Source organism: Cyclopterus lumpus, chromosome 8, assembly GCF_009769545.1.
Source record: "Cyclopterus lumpus isolate fCycLum1 chromosome 8, fCycLum1.pri, whole genome shotgun sequence".
In the NCBI taxonomy this organism is placed as follows: domain Eukaryota; kingdom Metazoa; phylum Chordata; class Actinopteri; order Perciformes; family Cyclopteridae; genus Cyclopterus; species Cyclopterus lumpus.
The window spans coordinates 15,958,966-15,981,265 of NC_046973.1; the positions used below are offsets into that span (position 1 = coordinate 15,958,966).

General features: G+C 42.6%; 1 protein-coding gene across 1 annotated transcript in view; it reads left to right on the top strand.

Annotated features, from left to right (window-relative positions):
• znf385c (zinc finger protein 385C) overlaps positions 1–22,300 on the top strand; it is a 93,148-nt gene that overhangs the window by 14,708 nt on the left and 56,140 nt on the right. Inside the window, 1 exon segment of the mRNA XM_034540438.1 lies at positions 8,661–8,990. Coding sequence (XP_034396329.1) covers positions 8,661–8,990 — 330 coding nt within the window.

Below are 22,300 nucleotides of genomic sequence, written 5' to 3' on the forward strand. Positions count from 1 at the left end.
TTTCTCGCGATGAAATAAATGCTTTGAGTGTTTGTGTGCTTGTTGCATAAATATCCCCCTTTATAAATTACATCTGTTTACATTGGAGCACGCAATCTGTCAGTGTGTCTAACCACATGTGAGGGAGATCGACTCCTCTCTCTGTGTCTAATGAATTTCTTCCGACAGGACTAATGTCATTAAGGACAGGTAGGGATGGAGCTAATGCAATCAAATCCTTGCAGTAATTACAGCTATCCCCAGCCGGGCCCAGATCCGCCACAGCAATGAAGCGGCTCATCAGGAGTGCCGCATCAATGGAGGTGCCTTCCTCCGTTGAAGGTGTCATAAGGTAGTTTCAGTGAGTGGAAAATACACACAGTGGCTTAAATCCGGCAGCGATAAAAAAGTAGCAACGTTTTATGCCTTTTTTATTGGGCAGTAGGACATGTGAGGAAACCTGTCAGTGTCTTCATGCAACATCTTACTCTCCCATTCTGAAAGTGTGCGTTTAGTGTTTAGTGAACTTCATGCCATTTTGTTATTTTGCATCTTCGTTTCCCTCACTAGTGTCTCTTCCTCGCGTGTTAGCTGAGAGGAATCCTTAGCTGGGAAACGGGGCGTAGTTGTTCACTCAAGTGCTACTTTAAACAACGTCATTTACTTATGTTGTGTGCGCAGCTGTATCATCGGTCACTGGGCTTACAAAGGAAATCCTCCATAGACCCTTATGTGTCTATTAATCAATCTTTTTTTATTCATGGGATTAAATGTCACAGGACATCATCTTATGTACATGGATAGATTTTGTCGACTTTAATTAATTCCAGCCTAAAGAAATAAATCGCTGATAATATTCTTTACAAAACTTTAAGCACTTATATTTGTGATGTGTTTGTTTTTCCTGCCATGGCTTGTTTGAATCTGGTCAGCTGTGGAGTGTTTATGTGTACAAGTGGAGCAATAACACTTCCCTTATTGGCTGCACTTGTGTGCTTCCCTCTCCTCTGGAAGCCGCTTCTCTCCTTGACTTGAATTTAAGGAATTGGGACGTTCTTCAAGATGTTGGGTCTCGATCGATTTGTGGGTCAAGTGATAAAATCCGCCCCAAATCACAACCTTCCCAGATAACGGTCAAAAAACGTGAATGTGCAATAAAAACACGTTATATGGATGTGTAAATAATAGATTAAAAGGCTATCGCAACCCATAAAGAGTGCAGACAACTAAAAATTGCCATTGCCAATGATGATGATAGCTTGTTTGGGTCGGCTGTAGCTGGGGGAGAGTGGTCGTTCCGTAACCACAAGGTACCCGGTTTGATCCCCGCTCTCCCCATAGTTGCATGTTGAAGTGCCCTTGAGCAAGACACCCCCAGTTGCTCCCCGGACGCTTCACTGCAGCCCACTGCTCCTTAATAACTAAGGATGGGTCAAATGCAAAGAAGAATTACCCCACGGGGATCAATAAAAGTGTACATTTATTTTCTTTGTTTGGTAATATTTTTTTTATAATTTTTTAAAACACAGACCAAATGTGGACAAAAGCAACCCATTGACCAGCCCAAATAATTCAAAAGTAGCACGTTTGGGCGGCTACCAGCCCAATCTGGCAAAGATTAATAGCGTGGCTGCTTGGTGCTCTCATGATAAGGGATAACAGATCAAAACATAAAGGCACAAATATGTTCAGAGTCACCTAACAGTGATGTTATTATGAGACTATATATATTATATTATCTGAATTTACTCTGTGTTTCCTATGACAGAGATATTTTACTTTAAAGTGCAGTCTTCTGTGTGTTATCTTCGTAGAGATTTTTAAAGAATGGATTAAAATATTCTAATAAAAAATATGGAAGAATCACTTCGATGACAAAATAATGAAATATGAAATGTATACTGGTTATAAATACATCATTCATAATCATAAGCACAATTATCAGTGTGTGACGTGTTAATATTAAGAATATCTTATTTTAAGTGAGTTTACTTCATTCATTTTATAGAATACGGTACCTGGAGAAGCATCACTGGGTTTGATCCTATTCATGTTAAAAGCGACTCCAATCAACATTTTTATAATACCAGTATATCAAATGAAAAATACATTTGTAATTGCGACAGATTTAATGCAGAGCCCTGATGTTCTTTTGAATAGCACGAGTGCATGTGATGTTCACACAAGCTGTAAATTGCATGGTTTTCACTGGAGCTTGGAACGTATTCGACAATAATTGCATTGGTGTTTAGAGATGCCGATGAGTGGATGCATATCATTCTTACTTAGCTCATTTTTCCATTTAAAATAAATGCAGGATTAGAGTCTCTTATCTAAAAGCAAAAATCCATCTACTCTTCCTGCAAAATCTGTGTCATGTCAGCTCTGAATTAATCCCGTTCCCCAGACATCTGACAGAGCAAACATCCCTGTCTGTATCTCGAGACTGATACAGATGCCTGTACATTTATGGTTAAAATAAACTTGGGGTAAAGACTTTCCTCTGGGATGGTAGATGGTAATTTCCCTGCATCACGGATTGTAAAAGTGGAAGCCAGTGCTAGTCAGTACTAATAATTCTGACAGATTCTCTGAACCATGCATGTTTAAGCCAGCGGTGGCAAATGTCCTTCATGCTTCTTTTACATTACATTACATTACATGTCATTTAGCTGACGCTTTTATCCAAAGCGACTTACAATAAGTTTTAAACCGTGAGTCCAAACTCAGAACAACAAGAATCAAGCAAGTACAATTTCTTCAATAACGTTAAACTACAGAGTACTATCCGTAAGTGCCATTTAAGTGCTACTAAAGTGCTAAACAACAAAGTGCTATCGGTAAGGGACATTTAAGTGCTACTACGGCATTTGCTTCTTCTCAATGTGTTCATCAGAATACCTCGGCATACTTGCCAAGCATTACTGACACGGCTCTCAAAGCACCAACTTTTTGTGTAACACTTCCTGGAGAGGAGATGACCACGACATGTCCAGATGTTCCAGATTGAGTCACGTGCGGTTAACAGCACTGAGACATTTACATTGGACTCAAAGCACACACAATGCACAGCTCCTAGATATAACTTTCACATTCTGAATGTGCAGTGTGTGTGTGTGTGTGTGTGTGTGTGTGTGTGTGTTGTGACTGTGGCTGAGCCTGGGTTTGTCCATGTCTAAGTATATCCAGTGTTGTATGGAACCTCTCCCAGTGTCTGTGGTTACTCCTACTGGGCAGTTCCCCAGTTGGAGTTTGTGGTGATATGTGAACAAGGAGAATCTGGGCCTTTTTTCCTGCACGGGCTAACTTTAGCACGCTCGAGGCAGACGGATGTTTGAATAGTAGTGCAAAAACTGGACCGGTCTGTTTTTTTGTGGTTGATAAAATGAACAGGGCCAACCGGACGGAGTCGGTGGGGGCTGTGGGCCTTGTCCAGATTGTGAAACCGTTTTTTTTGGCATCCATGAAGGGAAGTTCAATAACATATGTAGTATAATAATAGCACAGTGGGGACAGACAGGGCACACAAGTAGCACTAGGGAGATGCTGAGCAAAAGGCAAACAAGTCAAAGCAAAAACTAATTCTAAAAATCTCATCAAGTGACAGGGGCTTTTTAGGGGATGAATAACGCTCCTGTGACGGAAATGTTGCTGATGTGCTAATAATGTGTCACCAATTTGATCCCTTTTCTAATAAAACTAATCTTTTGGAGACTAAAGCAATTAAAGATGTTCATCCAGTTGATCACTTACATTTCTGGGGTTAGATATATGAACTTTTTATATTATCTATATATCTATTTTTTTTACATTCAGATGAGAAGATGTTTCCCATAAACCTATGATAGATGTACTCTTAAATAACTCATTCACCACATATATAAGGCTACATTGCTCCATCAAGTACCACTTACATTAAATTGTTGAACGGAGTTTAAAATTGCCCTTTCTACGATTTTATTCATAATCTTTTTCTTTGTTCCCGCATAAATTGTGACCACAAAAGAGGGGTTTGCAATTCTGTAGAATTCATACAGGACGCTATACATGAATAGGCCATTGAGCATGTTGTTATCCTTTGAAACGACAACAAGCATGCAGACGCACACACATTGTGTTGGTGCTCACACACAAACCACATTCAAAGAGTGAGAAAGAGAGTCTGTCTTTCACACAATTTCAGATCATCCGGCACACATTAATAGCTGTTCCCTGGTGGCTGCATGTTGGAGCCATGGAAATATATATCAGACTGAGAACAAGCAATGAAGTCAGGGGTGAGGAACACAGACACACACACTGTGTATGTGAGAGAGAGAGAGAGGGCGAAATATGTAACTGCTTGTTGACTGTGTGCTCAGCATGGAAGAGGAAAACAGCATAAGAGGTTGAACAGCGAACTCCAACAGTCATAGAGGAGGCGATGAATAGAGCCCAGCTGGAGTCAGTGGACCCGGGACAGGGCGGACACGGTCTGTCCTGGCCGTAGACTGCAAGTCTCAACTATTTCACATAAATGCTTTTCTTCGTCATCTAAATAATTTCTGTAAGATTAGAGCAACGCATTCTATCTTCATCGAAACAGAAGTGAGTGTCATATACATAAAACACGGTATACTTTTGTTTTTTGTATACAACACTTTAGTCCAGAGTGAAGGTATATTGTCAACTTGTGGAGGGAATGCCATGAAAAGATTCCTCAACATCTAATGAGTGAGTTGCCATCAGCCTCAGGTTCATCCACTAACAACTGTTAATGTGATTTAAATTGGCCTTTCATCTGAAGCTTTTAGCCAGACTTTACATTTTTAACCCATTAATGACGAGTTTTTAAGTGAGCTAATTGAGCTTTGTTGTAGTGCAGTTTCTATCATCCGAAAGAAACACTCTGTTGATAGAGAAACGTATAACTATATTGAACTATAATCGCAACATAAAGCACCCCACAATGTGTGTTTGCATTGGACTGGGTGTAATTTCCCAAACTAGTGTACATTTTTCTACACAAGCTCAAAGCGCAAAAAAACATGTTGGGACAAAATCATCCCTAGAATTGTTAACCTTTGCATATCTTTTCCATCAAGGCATTCGCACTGGATGGAACAGATATGAACCTTCATTGAACCGTTTTTTCTCTGTCATGTAAAATCGGTGTCTTGACAGGTGCAGGTTTGTTTACTTGTTACTACACAAGTGTCCCTTTTCTTCATTAGTTTCTTTAAAATCAGAACCCCCCCCCCCCTTTCTAACTTGTCAATCTCCTTTTTTTCCCTCTCAATTCTTGTTCTTGTTCTTTCATCTCTTCTAATACCTCCCGGGAGGTCTGATGTGCGTGCTCACCTGCACAGGCGTATGCATGCAAGAGCATACACACTCGGCTACACAAACAAACGCCTCAAATACAGCCTCAGCGATAGGATCAGTGAGATGCAGTATATGTTTCTCGCGGTGAAACAGGACACACTGACACACTCGTGCACAAGCAAACACATGCACATAAGTAAACACACACACACACAATATGAACAAATGCCCTCGCAGTGTGTTGCCAAAGGACTGCTGCAAACAAAGATTAGAGAAAACACGTCAATTTATTTGCGTTCTGGAGCCGGTGGTGACGGCGCCTGCACACACCAGGTCCAAGCTCACCGACTCCAGCCAGCCACACTATGGTTGTAACTTCTTTTTGTTGTAACACTGGACACAAAGACACAAGACCTCATCTTGCCTGTTCTGTAGTTGCCGCGGTGATGACAGTAATGATACTTTGATGATGCCAATTATACCAGTGCCTTTATGCTCTACTCACAAATCCCTCTCTCTCCCTTTCTGTCTCTCTGCCATCGCTGGCCTGATAGAAAAATGCCTCGAGCTCTGGTTGATTTTTAGGAACATTTTGATCCTTACCCATCTAATGCATGTCGGAGAGGGAAACAGAATATCCCCGCCCGCAGTCATATCCATATCCAGGCCTCGTTGTCGAGACTACTTCATGGTGAGGAATGCTAAATACGGACATCTTTGAATCAAACTTTTCCTCAAACTTCCTTTTCCCTCACGCCGGTGTATCGTTTCACCCCCCCTGAGGCAGTGTATACAGATTACGTGTGCGTGCTCTGGCTGCTGCGCTGCTTGTCGGCTTGATTGGATTACATTTTTTTCCGATTGCGTTTGTTTATACTGCCAAGGTCCGTCCATGTGTTCTGTGCAGCAGAGGATATATTTAAACGTGTCAAAAAGCCTCTGTTTATTTCTGCATGAGTGCGTGTGCTTCTTGCTAACGGTTCGCACTGTGTCGTCATGTGACCTGCGTGAGAATCGCTGTGCCCCATTGGGCCTGCCCTTGTTATCGGATGTCTTATCAGTGTGATTTAGGAGCTGCTAACATGCGTGCAGTGTTTTCCCTGGTCCATCTGGAGGCCAGTTCCTGCCTGCACCAGGAAAAGCCAACTGTGGCCAGGGTGGATGGGTGGTGGTGCTCGTCGCGGTGGGTCGGTGGTTAGAGCTGGTTTGAGCTGGGGAGGGTGTTGTGGTATTTCAGGATCACTGAGCAGCAAACACAAGATCACAAATAGAGCTTTTATTGCTGAGCTGCTATGCCGGTTGAGCTTCGATCTTTCACCAAGATCCCAGCAGTGATGGATGGTTCCCATGTGCCGAGGGAGGAGGGGTGCGCGGTGTAGACAGAGGGGCACATCAGACAGCAGAAACAGCGGACATGGCCAAGGCTGGCAGAGCCTCCTGCCCTCACTCTCCTTCCCCACGGTTACCCCCTGACAATCTCCTGCGTCAGCCTACAGATCTCCGTGTGCGGACACAGCGTGGGCTCTTGTCTCACACAGCTTCTACTTATACAGCCGGATGACTCTTTCAAGTCTCTGGAAGCTATTCGGTTCAAACTCACTCAGACACACACATACACACAGGTGAAAGCTGCAAAAAACCTCCCTCCAGCAGGTGTAATCACAGCCACTGGACACACAGGCTGCTCATCCCGTTCACTCTCCAGGTACCAGACACTTCAGAGGGAAGTGTAAGACGCCCAGAGTGTTGGTTTGTAGAAATATCCTAATGGCATACAGTTGTGTCTCCCTCCAACAGCTCTGCTTACCAGCAATTGACATGATGTAAAAAAGAAATAATTGATAAAACATATTAAAAGGTGTATTCAATGAGAGTGAGTTGATCTGCAATCTATTTTAGAGGGTTGTGCAATGGGCTTTAAATGCTTTAAATCTTTGAGAGCGTTACACCTTCCATGAAGGACTGTGTGTTAGTGCGAGGTGACGGAGCAAAGGCGTGTAATATGCTCTGTATGGTATGTTCTGCAGGTCTTAATTAAAGGCTTTTGTTTTGACAACCGCATGCTAATTGTGGGGCGGCTAGCTGAATAGGTTGCGTGGTTAAGGACCACAGAGAATTTTTTTATTCGGTGCCAGAAAGCAGCGTTGCTCAAAGCTTTTGAGAAAATATCTGATGGGGGCCTCTCGAGTGCTCCCAGATTGACAACGTGAATAGGCAGCGTTCATGGAGGCTGCTCGCCCTAATGTGTTTTGAGCAGTGTGTGTGTGTGTGTGTGAGTGAGAGAGAGAGAGAGAGAGAGAGAGAGAGTCATGCATGTAGGTATGGTATGTATGTATCATAGACTCCACTTTACATTGGTGTGTGTGTGTGTGTGTGTGTGTCAGCGTGTGTGTTTACATAAATAAAGAGGCAGAAAGCCAGCAGCAGAAAGGCCCAGCTGGGTATATTTCAGGGACTTTTCTCAATCCTTCACAGAACTACTATGAACGTACCTTTTCATTTATTTATACAGACAGTAGCTCTGCATGTGAAACAAACAGCTCTTCTCTCTGACTGTCCTGTCAAGGCTTCTTCTCCACCAGAGAGTCCTCCATGAAAAAATGGGTTCAAGCAGGTCTCTTTTGATATCGTTGTCCTGCTTGCCCCCCCCCCCCCCCCCCCCCCCCCCCCCCCCCCCCCCCCCCCCCCCCCCCCCCCCCCCCCCCCCCCCCCCCCCCCCCCCCCACACACACCCAAACAGGGCAGTCGTCACAATTGTAACAGCTTGTCAGAGGGGCCTCACTGGTCCTCAGAGAGCCACACTGCGGCACTATGTCTCCCCCAAGTGGTGCGCCATTGCACCCCAGGACCACCACCACTCGGACTTCCCACTATACAGTGTGATCATGTGTGCCTAGTCTGTATTTAGTTTTCTGATGTCTTCATGTGTGTGTGTGTGTGTGTGTGTGTGTGTGTGTGTGTATACAGTGCAGGTGTCACTTTGTTCTGAGGGTGCTGAAAAGCATGACAGACAGGATTGAGGTCAGATTCCACACACTCCTCCACAAAGCTTTGGGAATCAAGGGTATTTTTGCCCGCGTGTCCTCGCCGGCTATCAGGTTTTAACAGGCTGGCTTTGTATGCTGGGTGAGCCGGGTCATGCCAGGAAGATGATAGGAGTGCCACAGGAGCCAGGACACACAGCCTCACTGCTGTGTTGCACCTGCTAATGCTGAGGTGCTTCAGAAAGTGGGAGGGGGGGGGGGGGGAATCATCCAACATGTTCTCCCTGAAAAAAAGTGTTGAGCATGGTGTGGACACCTGAGCATGTAGAGTGAACCTCTAGGCCATACCAGTCTGTCCTTTTGTATTTATTCTGTCATCTTCTGTTATCACAGGTATGAAACGTCCGTTCAGCCCATCAGTTCTGCCAAACGGCGAACTCGACAGGAGGGGGTTTGGCGCCGGGCTGGGAGTGCAGATGGACTGCGAGCCTGGCTGCGACACCCAGGATGAAGGCGCAGTACCAGATGAGCAGTCACCAGGGGGCGCCCTGCCTTCTGCGCTCTGCAGACCCAAAAGGGAGAGAAGGCAGCGGAGCTACACTATGTGTGAGGTTTGCAACATCCAGCTCAACTCAGCCGCACAGGCCCAGATCCACTACAACGGCAAATCCCACCAGAAGAGACTCAAGCAGATCAGCAAAGGCAAGGTGCCAAGTAACACAGGTAGGCCTGAAGCGCCACTCAACCGGGCCACAATGTTTGCTTATTGTTCCGAAATCCAATGCAAGTGCAGAACATTGGATAAAAGGCTCTGCCTCTCCGAACCCTAACCTTCTGCCAATAGGAATCCCACACACTGTTCACAGCACAGTCACCAGCCTCCGTGGACCAGTGCTCCCTACTTGCATTCAATACAAGTTAAACAAATGCAATTATCTTTGCTCAAATGTGTTAAGACGGAAGCCTTGGGCTGAGGACACAAAGGACACACACACACACACACGCACACACACACACACACACACACACACAAACACAAACACGCGCGTTGAGCAGAGCTGAGGGAAGTCGGCAAGTGATGCACTAATTAAGGTTTTTGTTTTGTTTGATGGTCGTGTGTACCGTGATGCGGATTTGGAGTGAAGCTGGACATCTTTTGTCATTCTGGTCACAGCCTCGATTAGGACTTCACACTTTTTTTTCAGTCTTGCTAAAATGATGCACACAAGAACACACTAAGTCTGGTCACGTAAAGTAGGCAGACAGACAATAAGATCACACGGCCCTGTGAAAAATAATCAAGCAAGGGGGAACAATTTGGAAACCCAGTTCTGATCTTTAGCGGCGACAGGTTCACAATGGATTGTGTCTCAGCACAACGTCCGTCTATAACCAATCACATGGCCTACACTGGCAACAGCCAACAGGGATTTGCAGATAATTTGGTCTGATGCATGTGTGCTTATATCTGGCATTTATGTGTGTCTGACGTCTGTGTTCCTGAAAGAGCTTAACAGTATTTGAACCAGCCCTATCTGCAAAAGGCATTTGGGAACATCAGTATATAAAAATCCAAGGGAAATAATCTCATCCCAGCAGTGGATCCATGTGGTTAAATGTCAAGCTCTGAAAAGATGTTTCTAAGGCAGCACTGGACTGATGCTAAAGGCCTTAGGGATGTTCAATGGTTACATTTTCGAGATAGCCGGGGAAATCCATGTGGGGTCGATATACCCTCGAGCAAGGCACTTCACCGCCAACACCATAAAGGGCCGTTTCTATGAATCTCAGTCTCTATTTCTCAAAATATCTTGTTGTAGCATCTGAAGCAGGTCTTAAAACAGCAAAAACATTTTCTGTTAAATAAAAATGGATATAGCCATTAAGTGTATTTTTAAAGAACTGAAATTCCCTGAAGCTGTATGAGAAATGCAGTTGTAAGAGCTATTTGTGAAACCCACTGTGGTGCTACTTTAACAGTTGCATAATAGATTATGCTTTATTTGTCCTCCAAATAAGTTTGAAAATAATGGGTAACTTATTTCGACAACATTGCTTGCCTGGAATTGATTTAGCGTTTGTAGAGGGAAGATGTTTCTTGCATTTACATCATTTTATTGTCACTTTTTGCAACTTTTCTAGAGAGAGTTTTTGTGTGTTGTGATCAGAATTGGTTGTGTTAGCCGGTTTCATTATTTCTAATGAACACTTTTCTTACCATTTCTTATGGATTTCCTTGTTGGGAAGCAATTATATTACAAAGACAAGGGCCTACAATTGTTAAAAGTGAAGGTTTACAGCCCAAAATCTGTGTCAGTGTTCTTTTTATTTTACATTTATATGCACCAAGTTTATAGCTTAATGATTAATCAGTGGCTCTGAGTCTCTTTTTGTATCTCTGGCTTTCAATAGATGAGATGTTGCTCTTCTCACACTGTACTCTCAGTGGAAGTACTAAATTAAGAACACTGTTATTGATTGTGTTTAATTGAATTAAGGTCAATGGGCCTCTTTCAACATGCTGACATACGTCATATAATGACCTTTTTCACAAACATGGCCAACATACATCAACCTATAGCAGCAATATTAAGGTTTCTTCATTTGCCTCTGACTCTTCCTGTGATTGCTTAATCTAAGTTGTGTTTATTTGCATGAGTATGAAATATTGATTTATCTCAGAAGTTCCATGCAGCACCTATGGGAATTTGTCATGCAGCTTTCATGACAATCGATCAAATTTGTGTTGTGATTCAACTGACATTAGAAAAACAAAATAAATATGTCAACCAAAACGTGTGGCTCCATTGATGCAGACAATTAACAATCACAGAGGAGAGCATTATGTCATCGACAGCGATCGTCAAAGAAAAATGTGAACGTAGCATTTAATTGATCGCAAAGCAAAAAAGACGTTTAAAAAAAGAAAAAGTGAATGCCGGCGGCGCTACTTTTTCAATATTTGTTCTGAAAATGCAAGTGTTGACAGAAGCCTTTCAGATTGATCTCCATCAGTGTGGTCACAGCCTGAGATCAGCACATAAGCTTATTCTGAGCTGAAAATTGGGTTTGAGCAGTTTTGCACAAAGTGCTTAGGTCCTTCTTTTTGGTGAGAACTTCTTCACAGATATATTATTTCCGAAGGTGTTGTGTGCTTATGGGCCAATGGAAAATGGACACGCATCTTGCATGTGCATGTGTGTCTACATGGATGCGTGCATATTTTGTGCATGAATAAATCCATGGAATTACATACACAGAAATACGTGTGTCATCCTCCTCACAAGACACATGCAGATATGCATTCATCCGTTCACACAGCATTTAAAGGCCCTGGCACTGTTGGTTCTCATCAGCCCTCTTCAGCGGCGTTTGCCTGATTCAGCATGTTCGGGTGTGCAGCAGAGGCGAGATGGAGCTGTCCGCCATGGCGAATCAGTGATTGTACCGTTTTAATGCAATAACTCCTTATTTTTTTTTTTTACTTTAATTCCACAGAGAATAACAAAATACTGCAAACCACACTGGCTCAAAGCAAAGCCAAAGCACGACACTTTTCTCCTTCTGAAAGTGATTCGCAGTGGCCTGTGTCTCCCCGAGGCTGTGTCTTTGGGTTTTCTATTTGGATTACAAACTAATCATATATTCCTTCTTACGGAAGTGCGGAACACAAGTTAGCTTGCCATTCATTGCCTCTGGTCTTTGCTTTGTGTTCAAGTGCAACCTTTTGCGGCAGAGTGTTTCCCATGCTGCTTTTTAAGGTGCATATTTTAGCTGCAGCAGAGCGGCGAGCACGGAACAAACTTCATAAATTCTATAATATACCAGAAACTCAGCCAGCCATACACGTGTTGTCTAAATCCCCCTTTTCGGCACACTGCTGTGATGCAGACTGCATATGAAAAAGTTTGTGAGTATGTGAGTGTGTGTGTGTGTGTGTGTGTGTGTGTGTGTGTGTGTGTGTGTGTGTGTGTGTGTGTGGCGCAGGGACTGCTGAACTGTTGTGTTGTGCAGATTCTCTCTGACATGCAGTCACAATCACACAGTCTTATCTCTCCTCACCTTCTGCTGACTCCCTCAGGCAGCCAGCCCTGCTATGTCCTCAGCTCCACCACAGCTTCTCTGCTGTGTGTGTGTGTGTGTGTGTGTGTGTGTGTGTGTGTGTCGGGATCAGATATTTTTAGAATTCTTAAATGCTGCAGAGTTACTTTTGCTGTGGAGACACAAATACGTACTTCGTTGCCTGCGTGTTTATGTCAGCCCACATACAGTAAGGCATGCCTGGATCTTTTATAGGTGTATAGGTTCTTTGAACAAAAACTACAACATTTCCTTCTCACTCAATGTGTGCATGCGTGTGTGTGTGTGTGTGTGTGTGTGTGTGTGCGTGTGTGTCCCAGCGAATCGTCTCCATGTCGGCGTGCGTTTTCTTCCCGCTCTGCTTCACTGAGCTGACAGTGGGTTCAGGCTCTTTCCTCCCTCTTGTCTGCCTTCCTTCCCCTCCCTTCTTCCTCATCTCTCCCTTCTTCTGGCATGGATGCTGGACATGTGGCGAAGCCAGCCAGCCCGACTGAAAGATGAATGTGCCACTGATTAAGTGATTTCACCCTGTTCTAATGGAGAGTGATATTCAGAGAAGCTTGCTGACAGATCAGGATGGAGAGCGAAGAAATCCAGATACGTGGGTGACAATGCAAGTTTCGGTATTAATCTGTTCAGTTTATGCCCGTTTTTATCTTGGTGAATTTTTCACGTCACTCGTGAAACATTGTTTCAGTGTACTCGCTATTTAAGATGATTTATTGAGGTTAATGTTGCTCATTTTAAAGGAAGGTTTAAGGTGTGGCCCACACAAATTAAGAGGTTTTCCATCACCTTAGCTGGAGCATACATTTCCTGAAGTTAAAATAAAGCTACTTAAAGAAAAAACAACAACCAAATCCACAAGATATTTTTGTACCTTGTGTGGCTGCTAATGCTGGCTATATATCATCCTGTCCAAAAAGAAAAAACAATCACAATGCTTGCAATAACTTCAATGCCATGGACATGTTATGAACAAGGTGGTGGTGGAGACATGTTTTATACATGTATTTGTGTTTATTGTGTTTACATCACTTTTCCTCACTAATAGACTCAAGCGCTGGAAAGTTTGCAGTATTGAAGACCTTAGTAATATTGTTAATCCCCAGAGGAATACCTTGTGTCGGGCTTTGCCCTCGCAGCGCGATCCATCTCATCCTAATGTGTGCACAGGCATGTGTACGTATCAGACAATACATCTTCAAAGACTTCAAAAGGCATTTAGGCTTCTTAATCCACATCCCTGCTTATTGTTGAATGTGTTATGGCAAGTGTCTATATGCTTTTTACATTTGCATCCGCATTCCCACAGCACTCACGCACTTGCTCATATTCTTTCTCGTACAAACATACACATGCGACTTCAATTTCTGCGTTGCTATAAATAATCCGATGATCAAATGATGATGGAAGGATGTGGAGAGAGTAAGGGAAGGTAAAAGAGATGGAGAGAGTGGACCTGGCCTGATATGACCCAACAGAGGCGGATCTGTGGATCTATAAATCTATAAATCTGGCAACACGCTGTTGTGTGTTGTGTGTGGTGGGGGGTTGTTTTTCATGTGTTAATCTTCCTTGGCTTTGTGAGAAGGCAAAAATGTGTCATGTTTGGAAGTGTTTTCTGTGATGCAGAAAGTGCGAGGAGGGAGAAAGAGAATCTTTTTTTTTTTTCATGGACCTCAATCTCTCATTTTCCTTTGATTTGTGTGTGTGTGTTAGTGTCGGTTTGTGTAATGCGAGCCTCCTCTTCATGGTTAGTCCCTTCATCATGGTCCCTGTCTGACTCCATCTCTCTGGCTCTGTTTTAATAAAGCGTGAGCAATTGGATTAAAGGCAAGGATTTTCTGCTTGAATGTATTTGCGCATCTGCGTTTTATTTTTGTGCCGCCTCGCCGTTTTCCAATTTTCTTCCCCAGCGGAGTGAAATGACTTTCCCCTCCTTTGGACAATACATGTGCATATGTCGACTGCGTGTGGTGTTTGTGTAACGAGCGGCCTTATCTTAATCTTTGTACATTTTTGAGTGTCTTCTGCCTCAGGTTGGTCCATTTGATGTGGTCATTAAAAAAAAAGAAGAATATATTTATTTTTTTGCAGCTGCTGGCTGTTGGCTTTATCTAACTCCAGAACACACTTGGGCAAACATTAAAATCCTCACAAACTATCAAAACAACAATGAAAATAATAAAATGGGCTTTCCAAGAATGTGAACATTTACAACAAATTAAAATCACAATTAGATTGCAGTGACATATTTTATATCTGCACGAGTTAACTAAACCCTCAAATTATTTCATTGAATTGTTGCAACCCTTTCCCTCAGTGTCTTTGTGTAAATCTACGTAAATGCTATGTGGCCGTGGAGTCTTGCACCTTTCACCCTCTCACCCTCTCACCCCTGGCCTTCTCTCTCCCTCCTCTCTGCTTCGCCCCAGGGACCGGGTGCGCCCCTCAATGTGACGGCAGTTCAAAACTCCGGAAAAAAGGTTGCCGGGCATACCGGGTCAACACACAGGGCCCAGTGGAGCGAGAAACATGAGGAGCGGTGCTTATAAGGCCACGGGGAGAGGGCCGCATCTCTCAGAAATCAAGCGATGTCTGTGTTTACCCGGGTTCTGACAGGTCGACCTGCTCCGTCTGTGGATAAGGCCAAACGAATCTCCCTATGAGCCCTTATCTCGCCTGTCTGATACACAAACCTGTATTTGCGACATCCGCCGCAGACATATCTGCCAAATGAATTGAACCGGTTGGCAGTTTGCTAAATGTCAGAAAATATCAGTTTCAATGTCAGTTTCATCAGTATTTTGTCAATTCGGTCACCTAGCACGACCCTTTTCTTTTACTTTCTCACTCACTGTTGCCTTTGTTCACTCTCGCTGTGTCCTTTTTATTCTCAAAGCTGCGAATGTGGTTTTACACATTTGGGCTTTTTATTGGCCCAACAGTGTTGTATCAGATCCTCCAACACACACTGAGCCTCAGTAGATATGTTGAATATTTCATATAGAGACAACAAAGGTACAATGTGACCTGATGAGCCTCTCTCATTCTCTCTTGGCCAATTTTAAAAAGACCCATGAAAGGCTTTCTTTCTAGGGCAGAGACGAGTCCTTTTAACCCCCCCCCCCTCATCTCGCCTCCACCTTAGCCATCCTCCGAGCCCCATCATTACAGGCCTTTAGAAGGGCTAAATTACAGCAGAGTGACTTATTACCAGCTCTATCCAGGGATGGAGGTTAGAGAGGGAGAAGGTAGCCAGATTTAAGGGGAGAGTGATGAAGCAGATGGGGGAGAGGAACAAGGAAGATAGAGAGAAAGGGTACAGATTAAAAAGGAGATTGAGAGACTGGGTAGCGAGAGTGGGTGGTGTGTGTGTGTGTGTGTGTGTGTGTGAGAGAGAGACAGAGAGAGAGAGTCGCAGACAGAGACAACCACTGTCATTTACCGAGCGAGGTAAAGCTGTCTGCTAATGGACACATGATATACAGCCCCTGAAAGTTTGCAATGCCTCATAGTTCCCAAAGTTCACACGTAGCTCCCATCCCTCACATCCAGGGCCTTGCCAACAGGAGCAATATCCGATGGGAGGCCAGAACCAGCTGGTGGTCGATTAGTTTTTTTGACTGTCAGCTTTGGGACGTTAGATCATCATTTGATCCGCTCTCATTAGAGCGTATGTTTCACATTGTGTGAGTGGAATCAGCGGCAAAGTAGCCAGACGGTGTCAGAGCGTTTGTTAGAGTGTGGACCTCCAGAGACCCGCGCTGTGTCGTACACAAAACTGAAGCAGACAAGCTTTGGTAAACAGATGTAAACTAAGGGTGAATAGGATGCAAATGAAAGTGGGAGGAAGGCATGTATGGTGCACTAACACACACAGAAATAGACTCCTCACTGGTGGAGATGTGAGTAGCCTTTTGCCTCACACACCCAGGGAGGAAAACACACTCCCATCTTCTTATTTTTATTTCACACCCACACGTAAAAATCTAATTTTAGTCTGTGTTTGTACCAACCTCAAGCTGAGTCACTTAACAAAGTGTGAACACGTAGCGTTTATGGAGTTCGATACGCGTCACACGCATAAGGGAAACCACAGAAAACGATCTTTCCTGCCCAATTTTTTTTGTTTGTTATAAAAATAGGTTTATTTGTGAGGCATGGTTTAAACATGTTGGGATCTGGTTATTAGCAAGTGTGAACATGTAATTATTGATACGAATCAAATTATTATTTATCATTAACATATGTTATCAATAATAGGGCACCACTCTGGGATAAAGTCTCAAAATTGGTGTTCACTCAAAATGTCAATAATCAACTATTATAAAACACAACATTGATTCTTCGGAAGTTAGGAGGAATTTCTCCCTTCCGGCAAACGTCGACTTAAATAGAAAGAAGGCGTAGAAGTTATCCTTCTCTTCCTCTGAAGAATCCGTGGATCTTCTTTCCACAGATTAAAGTGGGAAAGTTATCTGTTTTCTCCTTCGGGATCCAAAAACAGTCCCAGCAGCGGAATGAGGAACATGGTGGTCAAACTTAAACTGTAGCCTACACGGGCAGACAGCGAGTTGTTATCAGTATTGAGGAGCAAGGACCACAGCAGCATCTAAATGTGCAATGTGATACGTGCACGTACTTTTACATGCTGTTTGATGTGGTGCATTGGACCAGCTAATTAGCCCAATCTAGCCTGATGTGAGCCATGCGATGAATGTTTGTTTGGATACGTGTTCAACAAGCTAAATTGCAGGAAAGGATGCATATTCATGTTTGAAAATATGAAGAGGACTTTGGCAGGAAAGCTAATGTGAGTTTTTATTCAAAGTCTGTGGCGCTTGCGTTGCATAGTAACTAAACTATATCTGTGTAGACGGGGACAACTAACTCTATTCCTTCAAACTAATGTTAACATAGGGGCCTGCCATCATGAAACCAACAAATATTAGATACTGTATGCCAAATCTCTCTTTTCTTAAGCAGAAACACAGGAAATGTGATTTCAATAGCAGATATGAAAGGTTGTAGAAGAAGCAAAAGTTAGATTTAGGAGCACAACTAAGATTAAATATTTTAATAAAATAAACTCAAATTCATAGCAGTGAAATCTGTTTTATTTATATATGATCTCTTAGACAGTTTTACAATCTCTTCAACGTACACCTAATATCCTAAACCAGAAAAACTCTTAAACAGGGAAAAAAAACTACAAAAAGATGCGTTAATTATAAAAGCAAAAATGAAATATAAGAATTAGTTTTAGCTTGAGCTGTTCCTAATTTACACGATTACACAAAACATTGAATTCACTCAAATGCAGCAACAACCGTAGCAATACTGGAAATGGCAGATTTGTGTTTTAATGACTAATGATGATGACCTTAATTATTCCACATGTGATGTTCCTCAGGAAAGGATGGAATCTTGAATCTGTTTTCAACCCAAAATCCATGCACCCGACCTATGATCTTGGTTACTGTGCTGCAGGTATGCCAGTTCTTAGAGGTGTTATGCAAATACCATACATCTCCTGGTGAGCATGGCTCACTACAGCTCCTCCTGACTCCCACACACAAACATGCATACACACACGCAATGCCATTTAGAGAGCAAGCGAGGCAACTCATGGATGATTTTCATTGTTATTCATGTATTAATTTATTCGGTCATGGCAGATGTGAAACAGGGCTGTAATATGCAGATGTGGGTTTGTTTCTCGATGGGAATTTTCCGGTCCACTGCCTCTAGCTGCCACTAATAATAAAGACAGGCAAGGAAGGTGGAGGAGGAAATGGGGAGGAGAGATGGAGAGAAAGAGAAGGAGAAAAATGTTGCGAGAGAGGGAAGGTTGGAGTTGTCAAGATGCCTCCAGTCATACACCAGCTCTCAAACAACTCACCTATACTCCCTAATATACACACACACATACACACACACACACACACACACACACAAACACACGCATGCACACGCACATGCACACACACAAGCAGTGACCAGGTGTGATCTAGCTGTGAATGAGCTTGTCCTTGACATGAAGGTGAGCTTGTAGAGTTGTACTCTCTATTGTTGACAAGACGCCTGAACTGCTGCACGTAGTTGCTCCTCTGTCTTTAGATCAGCAGTAGAAACTGGCTACGTTTAATGTAACAACACATTAAGACACAAAGGGAAATACTATTAAATAGGTCTTTATAACCCGCTACGCACAGAACAATGTGTCTGAAAATGAGGCTTAGAAAACGAAAACCAACTACTTTTGAACCCTCATCAACATCAACCTTTTATTCCTCAGCTCACAAAGGAAATGAATATCTCAGTTGTACAGCTGCTAGAAAGCTAATGCATTTTTATGTGCCGCTTTTGTTGTAACGCTTGCTGTGAGTAGAGCAAATAAGCAGTTGAATAAACTGACTGTGTCACTGCCTGGGACATAAATAGCCAAGGACTTTAAGACACCCTGTAGGCAATGGGCTGTGAGACATGTTGTTTTCTGCGTGTGTTGTTATGGTGTGGCACCGGAGTTCGTTCCTGCGGGAGGGTCATAGGCATTGACACGCCTGGGAAGTAATGATGTCAAAGACGAGATGCTAACAGGCAGCGAAGGATTTTCTCTTTTTTCTTCTTCTTTTTCTTCCCCGCTGCATTTATTACAGATATTAACCCCCTACTGTCTGTGTGATTGAGTAGTGTATCCTAGAGGAGAGGAAGGAGAAAGAAGCCCTGAAAGAGTCCACGTAGAGATGGATGAGAGACATATTCGTCAGATGTTGAGCTATTTAGAATTAAAGACGGAAATGTGACTTCAAAGGTCACAGTAGACCGACACTATGGATGCACAGCTTGGACAAAAAATATATATATAACCATCATGTAAACCAACAATGCAAATAAAATGCACACAACATTATACATGTATTAGTTCTTTCTATATAATACTATAAAAATAAAAGGATAGTAATATATTCATGCAGTTTCTTTTATCCTCTTTTATGCTTACAATGAAAGACAATAAAATACCAACTTCATCAAAAAGGAAATTAATTGCAATTGTGTAGCAACACTGTCACGTCAAGTTGATTAGCTAATTAGCGACATCGTCAGCTGTACGACTGGCAATAGACACATGTGAGTTTTCAAAATAGCCCGAGACCACAAACGGAGCTTCAAAGAGGCTGAAAAGGCAAAAATACACAAATAAAAAATATTTAATTTGTCAGAAGCACAGTTTCAGGAATCATGACACAAATACATGGCTTCAACAAAGAGGAACAGAGTTGCAGCAAGATGCCAAATATACAAATGCATTTTGTTCATCTTTTCTTATTTTGGCTTGGGTCGGTGTCATCTTATGCTCTTAATGCAAATCAAATAAACTAGTCGTGAAACAATACTTAGATACTTCACGTCACAGTTAGTGGCAAATTGCAGTCCTCTGTGTCAGTGTTGGGACTTTGATAGATTTATTTGTGCATTACCTGACAGACATGTTCATGCGTGTCTGTATGTCGGTCCTTGTGCGTGTGCATGGCAAACAAAATGGGGGGAGGCCCACTCTAAAAACATTGCTACAGGTCCACCCCTGTAGTGTAGTTACAAAAAGTCTATTTATAGAAGAGTCTTCAACTTTCAGAATCTCTACATCAAATTTGTAGTCAAACTATTTGTTATCATGAAGTGTTTAAATCCAGGTTTCGACATTGTAACCCAAGCTCTGTAAGCACTCATGGGTAATACTCCAATCAAGAGGACAAATTCTCCCCCTAGAAATGTGTATCGCATGTGGACCGAGAACATAAACATGCATATCCCTTATGGTTGAGGAGCTATTCCTGATTCATTTTGAATATGTTATTTTAAGATTTTCTTTCCTAGGGCTACAGCACAAAAGGTTACCAACCGGTACCTTTTACATGAAAATAGAAGATTTATGATGGAAAAACATACCATTTTTGGAGTGTCAAAAGTAAATGTACTCATAATGTTGTCATATATTATCATATATGATATCATTGGATAAGTTTTACTGATGCATACAAATGCAAGAGGCATTTTAAAGTTGCATCTGTTTTTCTATCAATCTGCACTCTAAATCTGTTTCACTAAAGCTGACAGATATGTTGTGAAAATAAAATGTGAAATCTAATGGGATAGAAGTATACCGTGCCAGAAAATGGTAATAATCAAACTAAGTACCTCAAAATTGTACTTCATTGCTTGTAAATGGACTTGGTTACATTCCACCGCTGCTATAAAAACAAAGCTCACAGCATCCATCAAGCATGCTGACGTCTTGTTCCCTTCTGATTTGTAGACACACACGCAAGGCTATCTAGAGTTGAAGCCCACAGGCATGCGCCCAGGCTGGAGTCCAAGCCGTGTCAAATCAGCGGAGTCTTCACCAGAGGCCAAATCTGTAGCGTATAATTAGCTTTTAATCAGCACCCTCTTTCAGGCCAGCGGTAAAGATTAGCCCAGCTCGGGCTCTGCTTGAAATAAGCATTCATAAATGTGTGTGAAAGCCTCTGACCCAATCACATCCAATCATACACACACAATACCAAGCTCCCTCCCCACTATCCCCTCCCTTCCCCGCTTTCCCTGCTCATGCTTGTAAAGCTCCTTTTTTTTTTTCATTTCATCCTCTCTCTTCTCCGGTCCCCGGTCTGAATTTGTTAAAAAAAAAAATTGTGGATGTTGTTCTGCCCGTCCTCTTTTTTTACAGGAAATAAACAGCCACTTCCGCTGCTGAAATACAGTTCATGGTTTGCCAATGTGCAAGGGCATACAGACGCACACCTACACACAAGCCAATACATATAACACAGCAAGCCGGACCTCAGTGACACCTTCTGCGCCTGGAGGGTCTATTTGGATAATCCAATATGGAGAATTTAAAGTGAGTGTCTTTATTTAAAAAAGCTGCTGGGGGTTCGCGAGCGTAACATTTTAGATGAGCTTGTCTGTCGCGTCTAATCCCTGCCTCTCTCTGGGGTGAGCCGCAGCATTTATGCCAGTAATGAAGTGCAGTGAGATGAAAGCCTTTTTAATGGGATTTGGTTAAACTGGGACACAAACCAGAAAGTCAGGGGGAAGGGAGAAGGGAGGAAAACACTTCCTCATCATCACGGACATCGTCATCGTTATTTCTGCTCTCAGGCATTACCGGTTCACCTGCTGTGATTATTTTAATATGTGTGTCACTTCTCATTTCTATTAGCTATGATAAATGTCAATCACAGACCTCCTGTTGTAAAATTGTAATCATGTTGCTCATGGGGTTGTTATTTTCCTCCTGTTTAGTTTTTCCAATCAACTCAGTAATCTTCCTCCATCTTCAGCCCGCACATTTCATCTCATGTTGGTTGAAAGTGAAAAAGGGCTTTAGTGTATGGGCACATTGTGTAAGTATATAAGTCTATTCTAACAGCCCAATGCACACACACACACACACACACACACACACACACTGAGCACATCGCAGCTTTATTAAAGCACCAAATGACCCAAGCTGGTGTAAAAGGTACCTCACTTTTCCTCAAAATGACATACATGTTACTGTTCTAAAAATGAAAATGATATGGGGAAAATTCATGCGATTTTTATTATACAATTTTGATACATAGGATTTTGGGCCGGTTATATTCAGTTGTCAGGACTGAGAACTTGAGGCTGTGGTCTGAGCAGGTGCAGTGGACGGTTGGGAGAAGAGAATTCAAATATGTTTGCCTTCCAGTCAAGTTGCTGCTGCTTGTTCAGTGCAATTGTGTGAGGAGCAGGTGAAAATAACATTTTTTTAAAAAGCCTGAAATCTGAAAATGTGTTGTTGTGCCAAGAAAAAGGGTTTTATAATCCATTTGATGTGGTTTTCAGTGCAGAAATAACTGCTGAGGTGAGGTTTACCTTAGTCTTACACATCACTGCATGTTCCATTTCAACTCAAA